General features: G+C 49.2%; 2 protein-coding genes and 1 long non-coding RNA gene across 4 annotated transcripts in view; 2 read left to right on the top strand and 1 right to left on the bottom strand.

Moving 5' to 3' along the window:
• The window catches only part of EFHC1 (EF-hand domain containing 1), a 65,398-nt gene extending 55,610 nt beyond the window's left edge, over window positions 1–9,788 (top strand). Inside the window, exons 10-11 of the mRNA XM_036415272.2 lie at window positions 7,443–7,653; window positions 9,092–9,788. Coding sequence (XP_036271165.1) covers window positions 7,443–7,653; window positions 9,092–9,163 — 283 coding nt within the window. The 3' untranslated portion in view covers window positions 9,164–9,788. The remainder of the gene's footprint in view (window positions 1–7,442; window positions 7,654–9,091) is intronic.
• Window positions 9,789–10,646: 858 nt separating this feature from the next.
• LOC123651329 lies at window positions 10,647–12,100 on the top strand. Its single transcript, XR_006739965.1, has 2 exons — window positions 10,647–11,951; window positions 12,005–12,100. It is a non-coding gene; the product is annotated as an uncharacterized LOC123651329 (long non-coding RNA).
• TRAM2 (translocation associated membrane protein 2) overlaps window positions 11,420–21,376 on the bottom strand; it is a 78,875-nt gene continuing 68,918 nt past the window's right edge. For both annotated transcript variants that reach the window (XM_036415276.2, XM_036415274.2), the window contains exons 8-11: window positions 18,955–19,059; window positions 18,563–18,706; window positions 17,678–17,850; window positions 11,420–16,524 (exon numbers count right to left, since the gene is read on the bottom strand). In XM_036415276.2, the coding sequence (XP_036271169.1) occupies window positions 16,451–16,524; window positions 17,678–17,850; window positions 18,563–18,706; window positions 18,955–19,059 (496 nt within the window). In that variant the 3' untranslated portion in view covers window positions 11,420–16,450. The remainder of the gene's footprint in view (window positions 16,525–17,677; window positions 17,851–18,562; window positions 18,707–18,954; window positions 19,060–21,376) is intronic.

The following is a 21,376-nucleotide window of genomic DNA, read 5'->3' as shown; positions in this document are numbered from 1 at the left end:
TACACAGGACAAAATAAATGCAGTAGTAGCTGGTGGAAGAGGAGTTAAGAGTTCTGTTTTTAAAATAGCATGTTTGGTCGAAACCGGTTTGGCTCAGTGGATAGAGTGTTGGCCTGCAGACTGAAAAATCCCGGGTTCGATTCTGGTCAATGGCATGTACCTTGGTTGCGGGCACATCCCTAGTAGGGGGTGTACAAGAAACAGCTGATCGATGTTTCTCTCTCATCGATGTTTCTAACTCTCTATCCCTCTTTCTTCCTCTCTGTAAAAAACCAACAAAATATATATATATATAAAATAGCATGTTTGTATGTGAATGGGAGTGATTCTATGGAGAGGGAAAAACAGACTGTATGTGAGAGAGGGGGATTTGTGGAGTATGTGAGAGAGGGTGGGGCTCAGTGCACAGGTGGAAGAACTGGTTTTAAAAAGGACACCGTTATACTTTTAAAAATTATTCAGAACTGAAAGGGTTTTTATGTGGTTTACATCTATTAAGTATACCATGTTAGAAATTATATCTGACATTTAAAATATTTATTAATGTTTTAAAAACAATAATAAACTCATTTCATTTTAGAATTTTATTTTTTTATTTTTTTAAAATATATTTTATTGATTTTACACAGAGAGGAATTGAGAGGGACAGAGAGTTAGAAACATCGATGAGAGAGAATCATCGATCAGCTGCCTCTTGCACACCCCCTACTGGGGATGCGCCCGCAACCAAGGTACATGCCCTTGACCGGAATCGAACCCAGAACCCCTCAGTTCATAGGCTGACGCTCTATCCACTGAGCCAAACCGGTCCCGGCAATAAACTCATTTCATTTTAATGTAAATAACACGATTTTCTGAAAAATGACTATATTTTCCCAAAGAAAAAAATTCAGTGAAAAGAGTAGCACTGTTTTATAAATTATTTTGTAAGTCTTTTTAATATCTGATTTTATTAATAGAAGACAGCTCTATTTTCATCTGCTTCTGTGATGAACCTACTGCGATGTCATTGATCACATAACCTTTGGAAAATTCCACTGTGCATTCTTTAAAATATATTTTATTGATTTTTTACAGAAAGGAAGGGAGAGGGATAGAGAGTTAGAAACAATTTCTATCCACTGAGCCAAACCGTTCAGGGCTCCACTGTGCATTTTTGAGAAAATGCATAAAAAAGTAAATAATGTTTTAGTATCATTATGAAAATAGTTTTGACCTCACAGACTTTCCTCCCCCCATCAAAGGGTCTTGGGAACCTCTAGATGTCCCGGGATTGCTCTTTGAAGCCTTGATCTTCGGTAACAGGAAGGTGGAGTGTATGGGTACAGTTGCTGGTAGGTGGGTAGATATGTTTGAGGGGTTTTGCTGGTTGTGTTCCTAATGTAGGTATAGAGTAAGAAGAATGAGGTTGGGGAGATGTTGGAGGTTTCAGGAGAGAGGAAGGTTGTAAAATGCTCTAATCTATTGACTAAATAAATATAAAAAGTAAATATATCACATTATTTTATCTATACTAAGAAAGAAAGAAAAAACCCAACAGTTATAATTGTAATTCACCATCAGTTAAAAAGCACATGCTAAATTCAGAGATGTAAAAATGTGGGGGGAAATGTCTCAGCACTGATGAAATATGGTGGGAGGTGAGTGGACTGGGGAAGGATGGTTGGGTGGTGGCAGCATTAAGGGCAGAGTTGAGGTTCATGGTTGTACATTTAATTCTACTACTTCTCAGAATTCTTTTCTGTAATTTTTTCTTGTCTATGCAAGTACTAGCAACACTGGTAAGTTCCTCCTTTGGCATCCTACCAGTAGGATCTTTTTTAATTTTTTTCTCTGGGTCAATAATGATAAAAAGGTGGTGCTGAGGCACTTAAAATGAGATACCAATACAGATAAAGAGAACTCAAGTTCTGGGTTAGGTCTATTGCTATCCTTGTTCTGATCCTCACCTTCTCTCCTCCCTTGCTCCTGTGATGACTCAGAGAGAGAAAAAATGCTTGGAATCCAGGTGTCAGGCCTTCCATGCCTTCTAGCCATTCTATCTTTGGCTTCTAAGTCCTTTTATATGGTAAAGAATCCATCTACTAGCTGGAAGGAAACACAAATCTTTTAATTGACTAATCATTGCTAAGAGTAATGAAAAGGGATCCCCAGTACTTGCCAGGCCTAAGAAGTCTTTTTATATCAAGTGTCAGTTACAGGATGGTGAAATTGGGAGTTAGCCATTTTCTTTTTCTGAGCCAGAAAATTAAAGTAGTGTGTGGGTGTTCTAGCCGGTTTACTCAATGGTTAGAACATGGTCCGTGGACTGAAGCGTGGGGGTTTCAATTCCGGTCACGAGCACATACCTATTGCTGGCTCTATCCCTGCCCCAGTCCGGATGCCTGCGAGAGGCAACCAATCCATATGTCTCTTTCACATGGATGTTTCTGTCTCTCTGTCTCTCCCCCTCCCTTGTACTCTCTCCAAAAATCAATGGAAAAAATATCCCTAGGTGAGAATTAACAAAACAAAAAATACTGCATCGGTAATTATTGTCTTCATCTGAAGTTCTTTTTGGGTTTTGGGTCCTCATTGCAATATACTGAACTCAGATTTGCAGATAACCCATCTATGGGGAATTACATATATGAATAGCATGAAAAGACACATGTTCATATATATTATTCTTGTTCTGTTAGCATGCCCATGTGTGCTCTTCAGCTTCAAGAAGCCTTCCTACCCCTGCTCAAGGATCCTTTCAATACCCAATTTTCCACTTCTAGCCATCTTTCCCATATAGACATTCTCAAATATTGTCATTTCACATTCACTTTGCAGTTGGTCTCAATATGAGAACAAATGATCCAAGTGAGCTGCTTCAATTTTCTACTCTTTAGATTAGAATGTTTTTGTATGATCACTCATTTTCTTTTAAGCTTGTTGTCAAAGGTAAGTAACCCCCACTTCTCCAAAGTTATTTTTTCTATTTTATGTTTGTCACCACCTCCTTTCTGATTGCTCCTTAGAACTCTTCATAATTTTTTTCTTGAACATTACTGTTTCCACATCTAATCATCTCTTAATTCAACAGCTATTTGAATTTGCACCATTTGCCAGACCTTAATAAATGCTTAGGCAAATATAGAAGGTAGCTCATAATCTAGGACAGGAGTTGGCAAACTTTTGTAAAGAAGCAGGTAGTACGAAATTTAAGTTTTGTGGACCATATCAGCTCTGTTGTAACTATTCAACACTGCTCTTCTAGGGTGAAAGCAGCCTAGACAAATATAAATGAATGGGTATGGCTGTATTATAATTAAACTCTATTTCAGAAAACAGGCAGCAGGCTGGCTTTGACCTATGGACTGTGGTTTGCCAACTCTCTGGTCTATTGTCTAGCCTTTTTTTTATCTACATTTATGTTACTCTTTACCAATTCCTTTTTAAAATCCTCTCTTGAATTCTAATAAATCAGAACTTCTATTATTTTTCCTACTTCTCTGGAAACCTATTCTTTGTATCTTTTTTCCTACTTCTGTCTACTAGGTTGGTGTTTCTCAAGATCCTGTTTGTGGACCTGTAGTTTGCTTTCTCTAAATTCTTATCTCATTGCAGGGTATCTATCGAATATTGCTCTCCATCCAGACCATTCTCTCCTGATTCCATTCCTAGATTCCTGTCTGCCTATTGGGTGTGGCTTCATCCAGCTGAATCTTCAGCATCTTCTACTTGGTACAACTTTGTTTTCATCTTTCTAGTACACCTGATCTTCCTTCTCTTTTCTTTTTGTTTACCTGTTGCATAAAGTTGTGATAACAATGAGTTGTGATAACATATGTAAAGACCAGCATAGTGTCTGGCACACAGGAGACAAACATTTAATGCTCATTCTCCTCTTTCTCTCAATCATAGCAAAGTTCCACTGCCCTTAATGTGAGACCTTGGAGATACCATATTCAATTAGCTCTTAATTTATTTTCATTTTATTCTACAATTAGTGGTCTGGTGCACGAATTTGTGCATGGGTGGGGGCTGGCCGGCCCACCCTGATGGGAGTCCATCGGGCTGGGCAGGCATAGGGTAAGGGCCATGGGCAGTTGGCCAACCAGCCCCGCCCCTGATTGAGATGTTGGGAGCTGATCAGGGGCTGGGTGGCTTTGGGGAGTGGGGGGGATCAGGCTGGTTGGCTGCCAAAGTGCAGGTCATAGCCACTGGTAGTTCTGGTAGTTTTGGTCATTCTGCCATTCTAGTCACTGGGCTTTTATATATTAGAGATATCTCTTGTCTCTGACTTCTCCTTTTCATTCTCACCACCATTTCCTAATTTAATCAGTCTGCACATAATAACAACAGCCATAAAAACAGAAGCAGACTAGAAATTAGCTTAAGCCAGTGGAGTTATGTTTCTCATGGAACACAATGTCTGGAGGTGAGCAGTCTGAAGCTGGCATGGCGGTTCTGTGACAGAGACCTGACTTTTTCTATCTCTCTGACATCCTGAGCAGGTAGCTTTTGTCCACATGCTTTTTAATTCTGTGGCCACAAAGCGAATGTTCCATTTCCAGCACTGCATCTGTATTCCAGTCAGCAGGAAGAATAAGAACAAAGGGGAAAAGACTAAACAGCCATTCTCAACATGTCTTTCCTGTTTTTAAAGGGCTTATCTAGAAGGCCCACCTAGCAACTTCTGCTTGCTGCTTATTGTCTGGGTTATGTCACATGGCTACTCCTAATTGCTGCTCAAACAAAAGAAGGGCTCTGTTAGGAAGAAGGAGAGGATGAATATGTGATAGGTGACCCCCCGTTTCTTCTATATTCCCATCATTGTTTCTTCTATATTCCCATCATTCCCACAATGTCTCCTAACTCACTTTCCCACTTCCATTCTCTACCTTCATCCATTTCAACAGTTACCAAACCAGTCATCCTAGAATTTGGCTCCAAACTCATCACATAGCACCTACCCACCAACTTTATTGTTTACTATATATGCATGTGTTTATTTTTGGGGGCTCAATTCTTTTCCATTGGTTTATGTCTTTTTATGCCAATACCATACTGTTTTGATTATTATAACTTATAGTTTGAAACCAGGCACTGTAATATCCCCAGCTTTGTTGTTCTTTTTCAACATCACTTTGTCTAGTTGTGTTTTTTTAATTTCTGTGAAAAAATGTCATTGGAATTTTGATAGCGGTTGTATTAAATTTATAGATTACTTTTGGTATTATGGATATTTTAACAATATTAATTATGCCAACCCAGGAACACAGTCTTCTTCAATTTCTTTCGTTAATGTCTTATCATTTTCGGTGCACAGGTCTTTCATCTCCTTGGTTAAATGTATTCCTAAGTATTTTTATTATTTTAGAAGTTATTGTGAATGGGATTATTTTCTTTCTTTTTTTAAAAAATATATTTTATTGATTTTTTACAGAGAGGAAGAGAGAGGGATAGAGAGATAGAAACATCAATGAGAGAGAATCATCAATCAGCTGCCTCTTGCACATCTTGTGGGATGTGCCCGAAACCACGATACATGCCCTTGACCGGAATTGAATCTGGGACCTTTCAGTCTGTAGGCTGATGCTCTATCCACTGAGCCAAACCGGTTTCGGTGGATTATTTCCTTAATAATTTCTCTATCAGATAGTTTACTATTTTATGTACATTGATTTTTGTATCCTGGAAGTTTATTGAATATGTTGACTAGTTCTAACAGGTTTTTTTAGGGGCATCTTTAGGTTTTCTACATATAAGATCATGTCATCTGCAAACAGATAGTTTTACTTTTTCCTTTCCTATTTAGATATCTTTTATTTCTTTTTTTGCCCAATTGCTCTGGCTAGGTCTGTGTTGACTAGAGGTGGTGACAGTGGGCATCCTTATCTTGTTCACTATGAGGAATGATGTTAGCTATGGGCTTGTCATACATAGCCTTTATAAGGTTGAGCTCTATTCCTTCTATACCTAATTTGTTGAGAGCTTTTATCATGAAAAGATGTTAGGTTTTGTCAAGTGCTTTTTATGTATCTATTGTGATAATTATGCTTTTACCCTATATTCTATTAATGTGATATATTACATTTATTGATTTGTGTATGTTGAACCATCCTTGATACAAAGGATAAATCCTACTCATCATAGTGTATTGTTTAATACTGTTTGCTAATATTTTTTATTGAGGATATTTACATCTGTGTTCACCAGGGATACTGGCCTGAATTTTCTTTTCTTGTAGCATCTTTGTTTTTCTTTAGTATCGAGGTAATAATGGCCTTGTATTGTGAATTTAAGAATGTTCCCTCCACTTCACTTTTTTTGGAAGAGTTTGAGAAGGATTGCTATTAATTCTTTTTAAAATGTTGGTAGAATTCACCAGTGAAAACATTTGGTACTGGATTTTTCTTTTTTGGGAGATTTTTGGTTACTGATTCAATCTCCTACTTGTTATGGTTTATTCAGATTTCCTATTTCTTGATGATTCAATCCCTGTAAGTTGTATGTTTCTAGGAATTTTTTGTTTGGTTTATTTCTAGGAATTTATCCATTTCTTTCAGGTTATCCATTTGTTGATGTATGATTGTTCATAGTAGTCTTTTAAGATCCTTTGTATTTACGTGGCTATCAGTTATAATGTTCCCTCTTTCATTTTTGAATCTTCTCTTTTTTCTTAATTACTGTAGCTAAAAGTATGTCAGTTTTAGTTATCTTAAGAAAAATAAAAGATAAGACCTCTTAGTTTTATTGCTCTTTACTATCATTTTTCTAATCTCTATTTCATTTATTTATGCTTTGATTTTACTATTTGCTTCCTTCTGCTAATTTTATAACTGTACCATCATGTTCAAAGGAAATAAAAATCTGGCTCTGCTTATCCTGGCTGTGATTTGAAAGGATAGACCTTTTTTCCTAACGTTCTGGGCTACTGGTCTCTCTTCATTTCAGGACATGCTAATCCCGAACTTCTCGATCCATCACACAGAGCAGTCTCTTAGCTTTCAGAGATAACCTTGCTCAAAACTCAAGAGTGAATTGGAGAGAGAGTGTTCAAGTACAAGAGACCCCTGACTGCATAGTAATAGAGAAATATTTTTAAAACTCAGAACTTTATTTTTAGATGATGTCATGTGGATGAAGTAGATCATGCGACTCCCACAAACAAGGCACTTAGGATGGTAGTGGTGTTAGATTTGGCTCTGACAGCGGCAGCCAGGGAGGCTGAGCTTCAGTGCAGACGCTGCCCCTCGTAGGCTGTCCTGAAGCAGAGGTCACCCAGCAGCCAGCCACTGTGGGCTAGTGTTGAGCGATCGGTCAGCTCTATGTTGAAGCTGTTTGTCATTAGAAGCTTCCCGGACTGCACCAAGTGAGAACTAAGTGGTCACTAAGTTCTTGGTCACTAAGATAAGAGTAGCCAAGAGTAAATTCCATTGCCCATCATTTCCTTCCTTTCTCCACAGAACACCAACGGGAGTGGATCCAAGTATGCAGGAACTTGAAGCATTAATAGGCAGCATCCAGAAGCAAGTGAAAGATCATCCCTGTAGAGACAACATTCAAGAGGCATTCCAACTTTATGACAAGGAAGCGACAGGATACGTGGACAAAGAGGAGTTCTTTAAAATCTGTAGCACTCTTAACGTCCCAATTGACGATTCCTTGACTAAGGAGGTCAGTATGAGTTCTTTTTCCAGGTAATTGCAAGGCCGTGCACCATTCATTCTCTCCTAAAGACAACTGCCTATGTATTTTGTGTTAATTGGGGAAGATCTAGGATGTTCAAGTCAGATCTCCTGTTCAGTCCTGATTATGGTTTTTCCTCGATTCATTGGCTTTCTGTTCTCATTGCTGTTGCAAGGTATCTTTAAGTGGTGTGGGGCTAGGCAGCACAGAGAGGCTAATAAGACATGTCAGGGCTGAAGGAGGGCAGCAGAGGTGTTCCTAGGGGGCAGCCACCCAGGGCAACTCACAGACACTGGACTGAGTAGGTTGGTGGGAAGCCTGTGACATCCTTCACAGCAATAAGTACGTTAGCCCATCTGGAGGACTAGCATGGAAGAAGGCATGAAGTGGCCTGTCAACAGGAGCCCCATGGCAACATAGACATCTCCTCCTAGAATTTTCATGAGTTGAAGAAAGCCTTTCATGCCTTTTCCCCATTATAGACCCCTTTAGCCAGGATTCCCCTAGAAGTCAGGATTTTCCCCACCTTGCCAATGACTGTGACTTATTGAGACATTCTCATTGATTAAGAAGATTGAGATGCTGTGCCAGTGGTCAGCAAACTCAGTCAATAGGGCGGCAAACCGTGGCTTGTGAGCCGTAGTTTGCCGACCACTGCTGTAGATTTTAAAGATCTTTTAGCATAAAGGAATGTTCACAGGTAAAATTCACTTGGGGAGGGCTTTTGCTTAGGCTGGAGACGATATTTTGTAGGCAGGACATTAGCTAGGAGTGGGGGTGGCAGGAAGAAGGGTATTTGTTCACATGGGCCAGTGCCCATTTAGCTTCCCAAAGCTCAGATTGACAGCATCCCAGATTTTAAGTCATGTGCATTATGTGTGAGCTGACATGAGAAAGATGAATTACAGTCAGTTGGAGTGGGACAGGGAAGGTGGGTGGGGTGGATTTGCATGTGTCTTATGAAGGGAACCAAGTCAGTCTACTGCCACTCACAACTGAATTTCAGGGGACATGGTTTGGGCAGTGGCATAACTAGGTTTTTCTATTAGACTGCAATAACAGCAACTCACTATTTTGAGTCTTACTCTGCACAGACTGGGTGGACAAAGTCTTGTCTTTAAATATAAGAACAATAAAAATTACTTTAAAAAAATAATTGAAAGTGATAGTGCCCTTAAAAATGCAAATATTGTTCTGAAATCTTGGCCAGGCCATTTACTGCATCTGAGGTTTGATTTTATTAACTGTGGGGGGTGGGGGGGGTAATATCCAACCTATGTACTGGGTTCACAGGATCACTTCAGAACCAACTGAGGGTATCAAACTGCACTGGTTTGCAAAGGTGGGGTCAGTGTTGATAGGGCCCTGCAGTCACGCAGCAGGCAGCCCTCACGTCTGTCCCACCTGCTCTCTGTCACCCCTGCAGTTAATCAGGCTGTGCTCTCACGGAGACGACAAGATCAACTACTACAACTTTGTCCGGGCTTTCTCAGACTGACCTGGCTGAGAGGATGCAATCGTGTTTTGAGGTTGGACCTACACTTTGAAATATACCTTGTACTCTTTGTAGAGGCTTGAAAGTATATCAAGCCCTTGAAAGTATATTCCTTTCTCTTCTGTTTCTTATATTTCACTTCTTCTGAAGTCTAAGTTAGTTTGTATCTTGTAAGAACTAAGGTGGGTGCCTTTTTGAGGAAGGTAGAGATGGGGGTGTTGTGATAGTTAACTTTATGTGTTGTGTTGACTGGGCCTTAGGGAACCTAGATATTTGGTTAAATGTTATTCCTGGATGTCTGAGTGGGGTGAACATTTGAGTTGGTGGACTGAGTAAAGCAGGCTGCCCTCCTAGAGTGGGTGGGCCTCTTCCAACTCACTAAAGGCCTAAATAGAACAAAAAGGCTGACCTTCCCCAAGTAAGAGTGAATTCTCCCTGCCTGTCTTCAAACTGCAACATCAGTGTTCTCCTGTCTTCTGACTCAAACATTAGCTCTTCCTGGGTCTCAAGCCTGCTGGCCTTCAGACTGGAACCACACCGTCAGCTCTCACGGTATCCTCGTTGGCCAACTAGTCAAAGTCTGTAATTACGTGAACCATTCCCTATAATAAATCTTATTTTCTCTCTATAGATCCCATTGTTTTTGTTTCTTTAGGGACTTGACTAATATAGGTGTACAATGAGTGAGAGCAGAAGAAAAGATAGAATTTTCTAGAAGAAGCATCATTTGGGGTTTTGGAAATAAGCACACAGCACTGGTATTGCTGCTCAGCCAATACCTGCTCCCCACTTGCCTGCTTGCCCCAGGATTACAGGGAAATACACCACATCTTTTGGCGAGATGGTGGGTGGCTTACAGATTTAGGGCTAGTAAAATCTGCCTTTGTATGAATATTGGTTTGTGAGTTACCACTGCTCAGGCCCTAGGCCTATACTTTATACTACCAGTGGGCCTTGAAAATATCATCTCATTAAGGGTGTACACGAATGTGTCAAATTCATGTATAGGTTTGGAGAGTTTCTGGGACTAGCTGGTTAAGAAGACGCTTCTAAACATTTCAAGAATCAAGGGTCACTTGGATGAGTAACTCCTGAATATTCTGCTGGCACGTATGTTCATTAAAAAATATTCATTTATTGAATAACATGGACTTAGCATTCATTGTCCCTTAATCTTACCACTCCCACTCCCTGCAAAAATAAGCAAGCAAACCAACCAACCCCAAAACTGTAGAGCACAGTGAGCAAATAGCTCAGAAAAGTTACCTGCATTTCCGCTCCACTGCCCTGACTCCCCCCCCCCCCCCACCCCGAAAGTCTTCACCGCTCTACTGTCAGATCTGCAGTCTCAGACTCTGAATCCCTTCCTCTACCTCAGCGGTTCTCAACCTGTGGGTCTCGGCCCCTTTGACTCCTCATATATTTGCATTATGATTCATAACAGTAGCAAAATTACAGCTATGAAGTAGCAAGGAAAATAATTTTATGGTTGGGGGTCACCACAACATGAGGAACTATATTAAAGGGTCATGGCATTAGGAAGGTGGAGAACCACTGCTCTACCTGGTTCATAGACACCAGAAGCTGGAGGTCACCTAGCTTCTCATGGCAGAGCAGGACTGCAACCTGAGTCTGCACCAAAGCTTGCCCTCCACCAGTACCTCTCTCCTGCACCTCAGGTAAAGGTTTCCTGTTTATTCCTCATTCCCTGTGGGTGTCCTTGGCTAACGGCCACCTGTAACTGCACTCATGTCCTGAGCTCTCTCTGAGGATTGTCTGGAAAACACACACACAGCTGCAGGCAGTAAACTACCTACCAGACACCAGCAATCCCCACTGCCCACATGATCACAAATACTTGAACGTGTATTCATTACCAGGACAAATATTGGGTGGCTTTTACTTAATCCTGTCTTCTCCCAGCCAAACGACTTCATAACACAGTAGACATCAAGCTCGGTGTACTTTCCTCTGTGAGGCTTCCAGCCCACAAACCCACATCAGGACCACTCCTTTCCACTCCTTACTGCTAATAGACACAAATAAAAATGATGCCCGTTACTCAATATAATTCTTCTTCCTTACTTTCAATTCCCTAATTCATGTGAGCACAACAACCAACCGTATCAAGAAATGGCTAATAGAGTGAATACTATTAGAAATTAGACTAAAATAGACACAATCATTTTTTTTCAAGTAAAAGCAAAGGTAAGCTTCCTGATCAAAAAGCAATATAAGGAATTGTACCAGAGACAATTAGACTGATAATTCTATGCCTTTTTATTCAGTTATTTCAAAAATATTTGCTGATCATTTGTTTCAAAATGTACATTTAAAAAATCCATACAAAATTGTAATTTGTTTTCATACCAGACAGAAACAGTGAAAAAAGGATTTTGAAAAAAGTTCACTGAAAGTAACCCACCCCCCAAAAAAGAAAAAAACAACAGAAAAAAAAACACACACAATCAAAAACACAAACTAGAACCTTTTACATGAGCATAAATACGGCAGGCACAAAATTTCCTTGAGTTCCTTGCTGAAATTTGGTCCATAACATGAACATGAACTGGCTAAAGTAGAAAAACAAAAAGACACTTTTTGTCCACATTTGCATTATGAGTTGCCCAGGGCACCAGCAGTCTCTGCTTATCCTTCAGATGTTTATTAAACAAGAGGAACTGAAAAATGAGGTTTAATCTCACCCATAAACACTTGAATCTGTACCCAAGGAAGTGGTGGCACTTCCAAGCACAGGTGGAGCCTACTGGGTGAACAGGGCTGTCCAGCCGTGGCCGACTCAGAAAATCTCTGCATGAACAAGAAACTCGAAGCTTCCGGCAGAGGGATGGTCACACCTCCGTGTCCCAGATCTTATTCTCGGACACTGACTTATTAATGCCCCTTCATGAGGATAGTTTTTTTCCTTTTCAACAGATTGTACAAACATTCTATGGACTTCTAAGATGACGCTACAATGTTCTACTAGAGTGCCACAGAAACCCACCCAGGATCACGAGAATGACAGCACAAAGGGGAAGTGGCTAACAGTTCTTCTGTAGGGGGTGACGACTGCCCCTCCCATGGGCCCCTTCCCTTCCCCATCGCAGGGCACAGTAAGGGACAGCAAGGCCTGTGGACCGACCACTGGCTGGGAGGGTTATTGCACAACCCGGAAGAGCAAGGGAAAGGCAGGCAGTCTTGGGGGGGAGGGTAGCTGCTAACACAAGGTAACACTGAATTGGAAGCTGGAAGAAGTTCTGCAACAGCTGACCTAGACCCATTTTCCAACGGGGATGTGTGAGTTAACCGTCTTGACTGCAAAGTAAACACCTTTGTCAGATACACTTTGGGTTGAGTGGGAAGCAAAAAGATCAGAAGAGGTTTTAGCAAGGGTACCTTTCTTTATAATCTGTGGGGGGATGGGAGGGTGACAGGAGACACAGACTGGAAGAGCTGGTCTTACCATGTTGGGGCCAAAGACATACATGGGCTTAGTGCCCCTGGCCCTCTGAGCTTCTCTTAACGGGTATGAACAGGTGGGAGGCACAGGTGCCTGCAGTGGGCCTTCCCTGACTTCCAGCCACCCAGGCCTGAAAACCAACTCCAGGGAGAAACCGCAAACAAAACGGAATAGATCCCAGGTCCTAACACAATGAAGCAGGGGAGGCTGAGACAAAGGAGGCAAACTCACAATCAGCATCCCTTTTACATGTGACTGCACCGGGCCAGTGTCCCGGGTGCTCCTGACAGCCGGCCTGCGCCCAGGCCATACAGTGCAGGCGAGGCCGGGACCACACGGCAGATAAGGCACTTCTTACAGAAACAGCAATCTGCTAAGGACAAACTCACATGGGCGGCCCAACAGGCTCCCTGGAGCCAGTGGGCCCAGCGCCTTTCTGAGGCCTCCGTAGAAAGGCTGTGGGGTGTGGGGTGTGGGGACACGAGGCAGCAAGTAGGTCCTCGTCGGCCTTTGGGGAGGAATTAATCTTCACAAAAACGGGGGTTAAAGAGTGAGAAGTTGGCAAAGCCTTCCTCACAGGCCAACCCAGGTGGGAAAGGGATTCTATTTAGGCTCCAAGGCATCCCACAATGACCCTCATCTGTAGTCGTGCCCAAATTTGCCTCCTCACAGATGGGGCTGTGAGCTGGGAGGGCAGGAGAGGGAGGGACCACACAATTGTCTGACTCTTAACACCCTCTCCAAGAAACAGCGGGAGCCTGTGAAGAACAGGCATGGGCGTCTGATCACAGCCTAGGTCTTAGGCAGGGAGGGAGTCACACCCTGGCCTCCCTGCCCTCTCACCAGGCCCGGGAAACCACCAGGACAGGCTGAAGCTGCAAAAGAAATCCAAACCAGCCCCCAGCCCCACACCAGCCACCTCCAATTACACAGGCCTCTTGGGAGGGGATGCTCTGACCCCCCTCATTCACCACTTAGCCAAAGGCCAAAGGAACGGAGGAAGGTCCCTCAAGACAGCCCAGCAGCACGCCCTGGAACAGCACCCCGGGCTCCAGGCCCGAGGGGCTGCATCTGCAGAGGCTGTAGCACAGATGAACTGTTTTGGTTTCTGAAATGTGGTAAGTTCTGACTTCAGACAAATGGGAAAGGTTCTCTGGGCAACCACTCTCTCTGGTGGCCCAGACACTCAGGGTTAGAGCAGACTAGAAGGGAGCAACAGCCACGCCCCCCCCCCCCCCAAGGACTGCCCCCACCTGCAGCAGGGACACATGCAACTTATTAATAGTGCAGCTCCAGAGCCTGGGTGGTAAAAATAGCTCTCCCATCACCGAGCTCCAAGGAGGGGAATGGCAGCAAGGACCCTCCAGCCCTCCAGCACGGCCTCCCTGCTCTCTCCTGCCCCCGCTGCCTGGGGGCCGCCTCCACCTCATGGGGCCACCCAGAGGTGGAGGGGCCGCGGCTGCTGAGGTAGATTGGCCTGTGCCCTCCTGCTCTGGTGGGTGGTGCGGAGCTGGTCTCCCCAACGTGGGGTGTCTGACAGAGGGTGTGGTACGCTGGGACCAGAAGAGGGTGTTTACGTCGGAAAGAAGAACCAAAGTTGCCAGATCAGGACGAGCCAGCCTAGCGAGCTCATGGGATGTGGTGGGACCGAGTTGTTTCAGTCCCCGGCAACATGGTTTGAGCCAACTGCCAAAGACGGGGCTCTGCTCTAACAGGAATGTGCCAGGGACCAGTGGGGTGACAAAGCCCCCCCCAATGACCCTTATACCCACTCAAATTGCTCGTGAAGCCCGGCTGGTGAGATGCTAGCCTGCCTTGACTCGGGTTTGGGGGGCAGAGAAGATCTGACTCCCATCACTGCGCCTTAGGAAACGGAGCCAGAGCTGCCGGGTCACGAAGGTGGTGGACTCACCTCGGAGGCACTGCGCACAGCACACTGAGAACACCTTGGGGAACACGCACGCACGCTGAGAACAGGTCCCGAGAGGCTGCTGTGGGCGGGACATGCCTGCTCTCAGCACCGCCCCAGCCCAAGCACACGTGCATCTGCTGGAGGCCCGGCTCCACAGCTGAATGGTGCTCAGCTGCGGACGCAGCCTGGAGCAGGAACACGTGGCCGGGGACCTCCTCGTGGTGCCTGGCTGCTGGGGCAGGTGCAGGAGGCTGCTGGCCGAACACCGGCCATCAGCAGCCACCAGGCCACCCTTTCCCCAGGTTCTGCTTTGCAGCCCAAGATGGTCAGAGAAGGATGGGAGAGACGCCTATTTTCTAAAACAATGTCCACTCCCTAAGAGTAACCAGAAGCCGGGGGGGGCGGGGGCTGCTCCTTTTCAGCCATCTGACAGAGATGAGGGCCCACAGGTCGTAGGAAACAGACCCCTCGTTCTCTGGGAAATTAAAACTATCTCTGATGCAAGTGATGCCAGAAGGGTTGTGGCCTCGACGAAAAGACCCATCTCTCCCCTTTGGATGATAAGCCGAGGCTTGGCTTCTACTGTGACGCCAGAGAAGGAACCAGCCCATCCAACGACACTGACATTCCTGTGCCACCAAGACCCGCTCCCGGCACCCCAGAGCTCAGGAGTTCTTAAGCAGGCCCTCTGGGGGCCTCAGCCTTCTGTGGGAGCCCCGCAGGCCCATCAGGACACGGGGGCCTTGCCTGGGGAGAGGGGACAGACTATGTGAGGGACAGGGCAGAAAGCTCGGCACAGCTGTGCTGCTCACCGAGCAGCCTGTCCTGGTTGCACACCACCTAAAGCACTGCAGGTGTGCTCAACAAGCATCAGCACACGACCGTGCCAAAGCCACAGAACAACAAGGGAGGCCTGGCGAGAATGGCACAGGTGACCCTCCCAGCCCGGGGCCAGCAGGGGCTTGGTGGCCTGTGGGTAGAAAGAGGACATCAGGGCTGCCTGGGTCTGGGGTTTAGACCAGCACAGGCCCGGCTGGTCTCAAGGCTGTCAGATTTGGTTTTGAATGCTGGTGAACGGTTGAAAAAGCAGTGCAGCCGGGGCTGCTGAAGAAAGGCCAGGGTTGACTCCGCCGTCACTTTCCGGAAGAGCCTGCCGCTCAGCCCACGCGCTCTGGCTCTGGAGGGGGAAGCCTTGTCCTGCAGCAGTGCTTCCCCGGCCGGGCGAGGCAGGCCGGTTTCCAACGCAGGACCCGCCACGGGCAAGCCGTCTCGTCGGGGGGACCGACACAGTCATACCATCCTCCTGGGCCCAGTCGTCAGGTCCCCGAGCCAGACGCCTTGGCGTTTACCAGGAGCAGCGGCACGGCGGGGCCTCGAGGCGGTGCACAGAGCTGCAGTCACACCTCGTCAGTCAATCAGCACCTGGGAGCCTGCGATCCGAGAGGCCGTCTCCCTCTTCCTGCCCGGCCACACGGGACCTCGGGGGCCGCTGCCGGCCGGCTTCTGCACTTCGACAGGCCCCGGGCCCACACCGGGGTCGCACGGTCAGGACTAGGACCTCGCTCCCCCTTATGGTCAAAAGTCAAGACACAGAAAAATTGCACAAGACGGTCCAAGAAGGAAAAGCAGAAAGCAGCAGCGGTGTAGGAGGAGAGGTGGCCAGCAGAAAGCTAGCGTGAGAACCGGGGCGTCCAGAACGCCCCGCAGAGCGCAGAGCTGCAGCCACGGCGTGGCCGGGGAGGGAGCGGGAGATTTTTGGTTTTACTGAGAATGGTGTGGGGGAGAGGAAGAGAAAGCCAAGAAGAAAGGAGGAGGGGCAGCCCCGTTTAAAGACAGGTTCCTGCTGTTTGATGGGAGCGACAGGGGCAGGAAGGGGTGGCAGTGACAGAGCGTTCCTGTGCCCAGCACTTTGGCCTTAAGGAGACTTGAGTTTCTTAGTCCGTGGGGAGGTTCCATTCTCGGCCTTCACCACTCCGTTTTCGTGGTAACCTAGGAAGTAAGGAGAGACAGACAGACAGACATGGCGTTTCTGCTGGGCCTGGCGCAGAGGGCGGGCCCAGGCAGCCCAGCCCAGCTGCCGCCCCACGATGAGCTGTGAGGACCCAGCAGATGCCCGGGTCCCTGCTCTCCCGAGGGGCTTGCTACTAAGGCTCGGTTCGAGGCGGCGGGTCTCTGCCTATGGGAGGTCTCTGACACAGTCACCGAGGACCTGGAATCACTGCGCCACCGTCAGGGTCCTGCTTCTTTCTGGCCCCTGCAGGGCAGCCACCCACATCAGCATCCACTCCGGGGATAAGGGAGGCCAGAGGGGAGGGGGCGGAGGGGCTGCAGGGACGAGGTCTTACTCAGATGCCCGACACTCCTCTGGCAGAAAAATTAGGGCAGAAAAGGAAGGTTTTTTCATTGTTGTCCAAAGCAGGTCCGTGTGCTTGCTCCAAGTCCAAGAGGCACATCTGGCTGCCGCCTCCAGCCCATCCCACCCAGCCAGCCTGGCTCCCGGCACGCCCAGCGCACACGTGTCGGTTCTAACACACGAGCCCGTGCCAGGCAGGCCACACCTGGAGAAGGCGAGTGAGTCAGAACACATCCTGGTGCAGACGGGCCTCAGGCTGTCGGAGAGTGCAGAGCTGGCCGTGCCCCAGGCCCAGAGGGGGCGGGCGGGCGGGCACTGAAGGGGCAGGGCCCACGGAGAAGTGGGTATCCCTCCCCTGCCCACCTTGTACTGTGCCATCTCGAGTCATTCCCGAAGACGGAGAGGAGCCAGCAGCCTGGCGGCCACGACCAGAGCAGAGGGCAGGTGAGGACAGAGGAGCCGGGCCGAACAGAGCAGGCGCAGAGATTGGCTGGCGCCCAGAAGCCACCCTGAGGACATGCTTCGTGCCAGAGTTCCCCACCCAGCACGCCCTGCCCCGCCACTGCCAGAGGGTTCGCGCCGAGTCAGGGCCAGCCCCACCCGCGGCCTGTCCCTGGCCCACACCCAGCCACGTGCCAGCCACAGCCCGAGCCCAGAGGCCCCAGGCCCAGGGAGGGGTCCAGACGGAGGGTGGGCCGAAGGACTGGTCTGGGTAGAGCCCAGGACCCCGACTCCTTCCTACCCGCCCCAGACGGTCTCCGCCTCTCCTGCCCACCGCCTGGCACGTACCAGATTCCCTCTTGATGAGCCTGGCTGGCAGCCGGGGGGCGGGGGCGGGGGCGGGGACTCTCCGCTTGGCGCTCTGCTCGTTCCAGTACTCCCGCCAGTGCCGCAGCTGGGAGTGGATGAAGCGCCACATGAGCCAGGCCTGGGCAGCACACACCAGCAGCAGCACGCAGAGCCTGCAGAGGGGCAGAGCGGCTCAGGGGCTGGGCCCACAGCCCAGGGCAGGGACTCCGGAGGCCTGGAACCCTGCCGATTCTGCGGCCCATCGATCGCCTCAGCCCGGCAGGTTCCCACCCCCTGGAGGGCACAGGGCTCCTGCTTAACACCCTCAGGGGTGGGGATGGATGCACAGAGCCAGGGAGGCGGGGAAGGAGGCAGCGGCAGTCACACAGTCACCCTGTCCCTTCTGTACCCACAGCACAGAACACAGCTCATTCAGCTCCATATAAACTGGGAGAAGTCACATGAATTAGGGCACAGCAGAAATAATCCCAGTGTGGTTTATCTAGCAGGAAACTTAAAAGCTGTGCAGCCCTAGATCAAGCACACACCCTCCCGGGCCCAAGCATCTCCCGGAAACCGTAGCCTCCTGGCTGCCACTGCCAACCTGAGGAGAACTCAGCTGTGAAGTGTCCGCGGGGCTGGGTGAGAACCCTCCTGAGCACCATAAAGGGGACGGGGCTCCCCCGTGGATTGAGGCCCTGGCAGTCTTTGTGGGCCAGGAAGCCAGGACGGCCTAACGCCCAGAGATTTCCATCAACGTCAACACGCAGGGGACGCGGGGGTGTGCGGCCTCCTGACCCTCCGAGGAGCTGTGCCAAGTCCAGGAGGCTCCGGGCCGCTCTCAGGGAGCCCTGGCTTACCGCCGCGCCCCTATGCCCGACTCACCTGCAAAGCAAGTTGTTGAAGTTCCCTTTCTCGGGGTCAAAAGCTTGGTTTTCCATGCGGGCAAGTCCAAAGCCGATGGCCAGCACGGCGAGAGTGAGGATGAAGAGGCGGGTGACCCCAAACACAGCAGCCCAGGCGTTAAACCTGCGCGCAGAGGTGGGGAAGGGCGGCAGCCTTAGGGCCATGAGGGAGCCTTCGCCCCCTTCTCCAGGAGGAACCCAAGTGGAAGAAGGTGCAAGGTGGCAGAGGGAGGAGGTATCTGGAATAAAATGCTCCAGGACAACAGAGCACCTGAGGGTGCTGCCTGCAGCACAGGGGAGAGCTGACACCCGGGACAGGACCCTCTGTGCCCTCTGACCCTCCGCGTGGGCTGGCCTCCCAGCCTCACTTACAGCTTCTCGTTGTTCTCATCGGCGAAGTAGAAGAGCCGGGCCATGTGGAAGAGGAACTCGGTGGAGTACTGCAGCAGCAGCAAGATCAGGCCCAGGCGGCTCAGGCTGGGGAGGGAGAGACAAGCCTCTCAGTCCCCCCAAGACCCACAGTGAGCAGAGGTGAGGCCGGCCCGGCTCTGCTCCCCACTCCCCCTTCCCTGGCCGGCCCGCCGCATCTTCAGGACTCAGCTCCGCTGTCACTCCCGGGGAATTTTCCTAACACTGAACCCCGGCCTCTGGCCTGCTGTCTGCGGCAGGCACCCCTGCCCGCTCCCACGGCGACCGGCTGAGGCCCTTCTCAGGGCTCGTCCCCTCGCGCTCATCACCTGGCCGGGGACCTCACTCCCAAAGCTGCTCGGAACAAGATGCTGAGCTCTGCAAGGAGAACCAGGGATTCCTACCGCCTAATTTCCCATTACCCCGTCTCCACAGCTAACAGGCTCTCCAAGAAGCAAAACTCAAACCGAATGCAGAAACCTATGCTGTGAACCAAACTCTTAAAAAACAGCACCGCCGCCCGGCCGCATGGCTCAGTGGGCGACTGCCCGCCCGTGAACCAGGTCACAGCTCGATTCCTGGCCAGGGCGCACGCCCAGGTGGTGGCCTCGATCCCCAGTGTGGGGCGTGCAGGAGGCAGTCGATCATGATTCTCTTTCACCACTGATGTTTCTCTCTCTCTCTCACCCTCTCTCTTCCTCTTTCTGTCTCTTTAAAAACCAATAAAAACATATTTAAAAAAAAAAACCAAAAACCAACAGCACCCGAGACACCCCTCTGCTCGATTCCAGGCATGACACTGCCACCGGGCAGCCTGCTGCAGAAGGTCAGCTGTCGCCCAAATGCGAGTGAAAGCTCCGCCCCTGCTGAACAGCAGGAAGGCATGAGCCCTCCCACAGGCGGCCATAAATAAGGGTCCGTCCGATTCCACCCACCGAGACCAAAGTACAAAATCACCACGAAGGTCTCTGCCTCCTGAGGATGGTCGAGAGAACGACGTGAAAACGCCCCGGTGTCTTCCTGTGGCCTGGAAAGTCCAACACGATCCTGCCCGTGACCTCCCACTCAGGGCCGTGCACCTGCCGTCCCCTCCGCCTGCACAGCCCTCCCCGGATCTCCACGTACCTGGCTCTGTCACTCCTGCCTCAGCCGGAGCTACCTGCTCGGAGGCTCTCCCTCCCCACACCGCAGTGCCCGGAGCACACGATGTTACAGGCCCTGCTTTAGTTCCTCCAGCGCACACACGGCCATGGGAAACCCTGTGCCCTCATGTCCTTGTTGATGGTCTGCCTCCCGCCAAATGGACACCCCAGGGGAGCAGGGGCTGTCTCCTTTGTCCCGATGCAACTCAGCTCCTGAGGCAGCGCCTGCCCACAGGAGGCCGGTGTTGGGTGAGTGAAGGCCTGCAAAAGCCAGGCTCTTTACCAAAACGAGACCCCACACCAGCCAGCATCTCAAAGGTCTGTCTCCCTGAGAAACCCTGCAGCCGAGGCCCACTCCTTTCCCTGGATTCACTTCAGAAACCAGAACAAGGGCGGAGGCGGAAGGAGCTCACGCTCCCTAAATGAGCAGAGAGGTGGCTGCACCTTGAACCGGTGCCAGCTTCCCTGGGAACGGGGTCGGGGCGAATTTGAAGGATCTGCTGCTCCCTGTCCTCTCCGTCCGATTCTCATTACAAAACAAGCATTCGCAGGACTCTGTGCAAACAGGGTCAGACACTGCCCTGTCCTTCCCCAGGACGTGTCAGATGCGGAGAAAAGCGGACCTTGGTGCACCTCACACCTCTGGGAGGAATAAGGGACCTGCCAGCAGCGGGAAGCTCTCCCAGGGGGTCCTGCCTGTGCCTGCCCCCCCTGCCCTCGCCACACACTGCGGGGGTGACAGCACAGACTGGCTTCCTCAAACCCACGCTGCACGTGACGCGGGAGCATCCAACACAAGAGCAGAGCCAGGCCCGCCGCACGGCTTCGCCCCTCAAGACCCAGCCAGGAATCCTCACTACCCGGGGCCCTAAGACAGGACAGGCCTGAGAGCCGCCTTCCTCTGACTGCTCCCCCACGTCCACCCTTCTCAGAGGATGCACGGAGGGCCCTGGGTCACTCAGCAGGAAGTTTGCAGAATGCCGGCCAAACAAAGCCCAGGGGTAGGCACCCCTACCCACCCAAGAACAACCCAAGCTAGCAATGGCATATCCAGTCCCCCAACACAAATCTTTTCACGAGAGACACTCCAGACCAAACACTGCAGCAACTCTCGGCCTCTGAACAGCCCAGCGGCCACTCCGCATTTCGTGGCAAACCAAAGGGCAGGGGTTTCTGCGCTGTGAGCTCTGGCAGCTTCTGCCACCGGACGTGCTGAGGCAGAGCCCGCCTCCGCTGCCTCCCAC

This window comes from Pipistrellus kuhlii, unplaced genomic scaffold, assembly GCF_014108245.1.
Source record: "Pipistrellus kuhlii isolate mPipKuh1 unplaced genomic scaffold, mPipKuh1.p scaffold_m20_p_5, whole genome shotgun sequence".
In the NCBI taxonomy this organism is placed as follows: Eukaryota; Metazoa; Chordata; class Mammalia; order Chiroptera; family Vespertilionidae; genus Pipistrellus; species Pipistrellus kuhlii.
The sequence above is the reverse complement of the archived record's forward strand: the minus strand, read 5'-3'. Positions and strand labels throughout refer to the sequence as shown.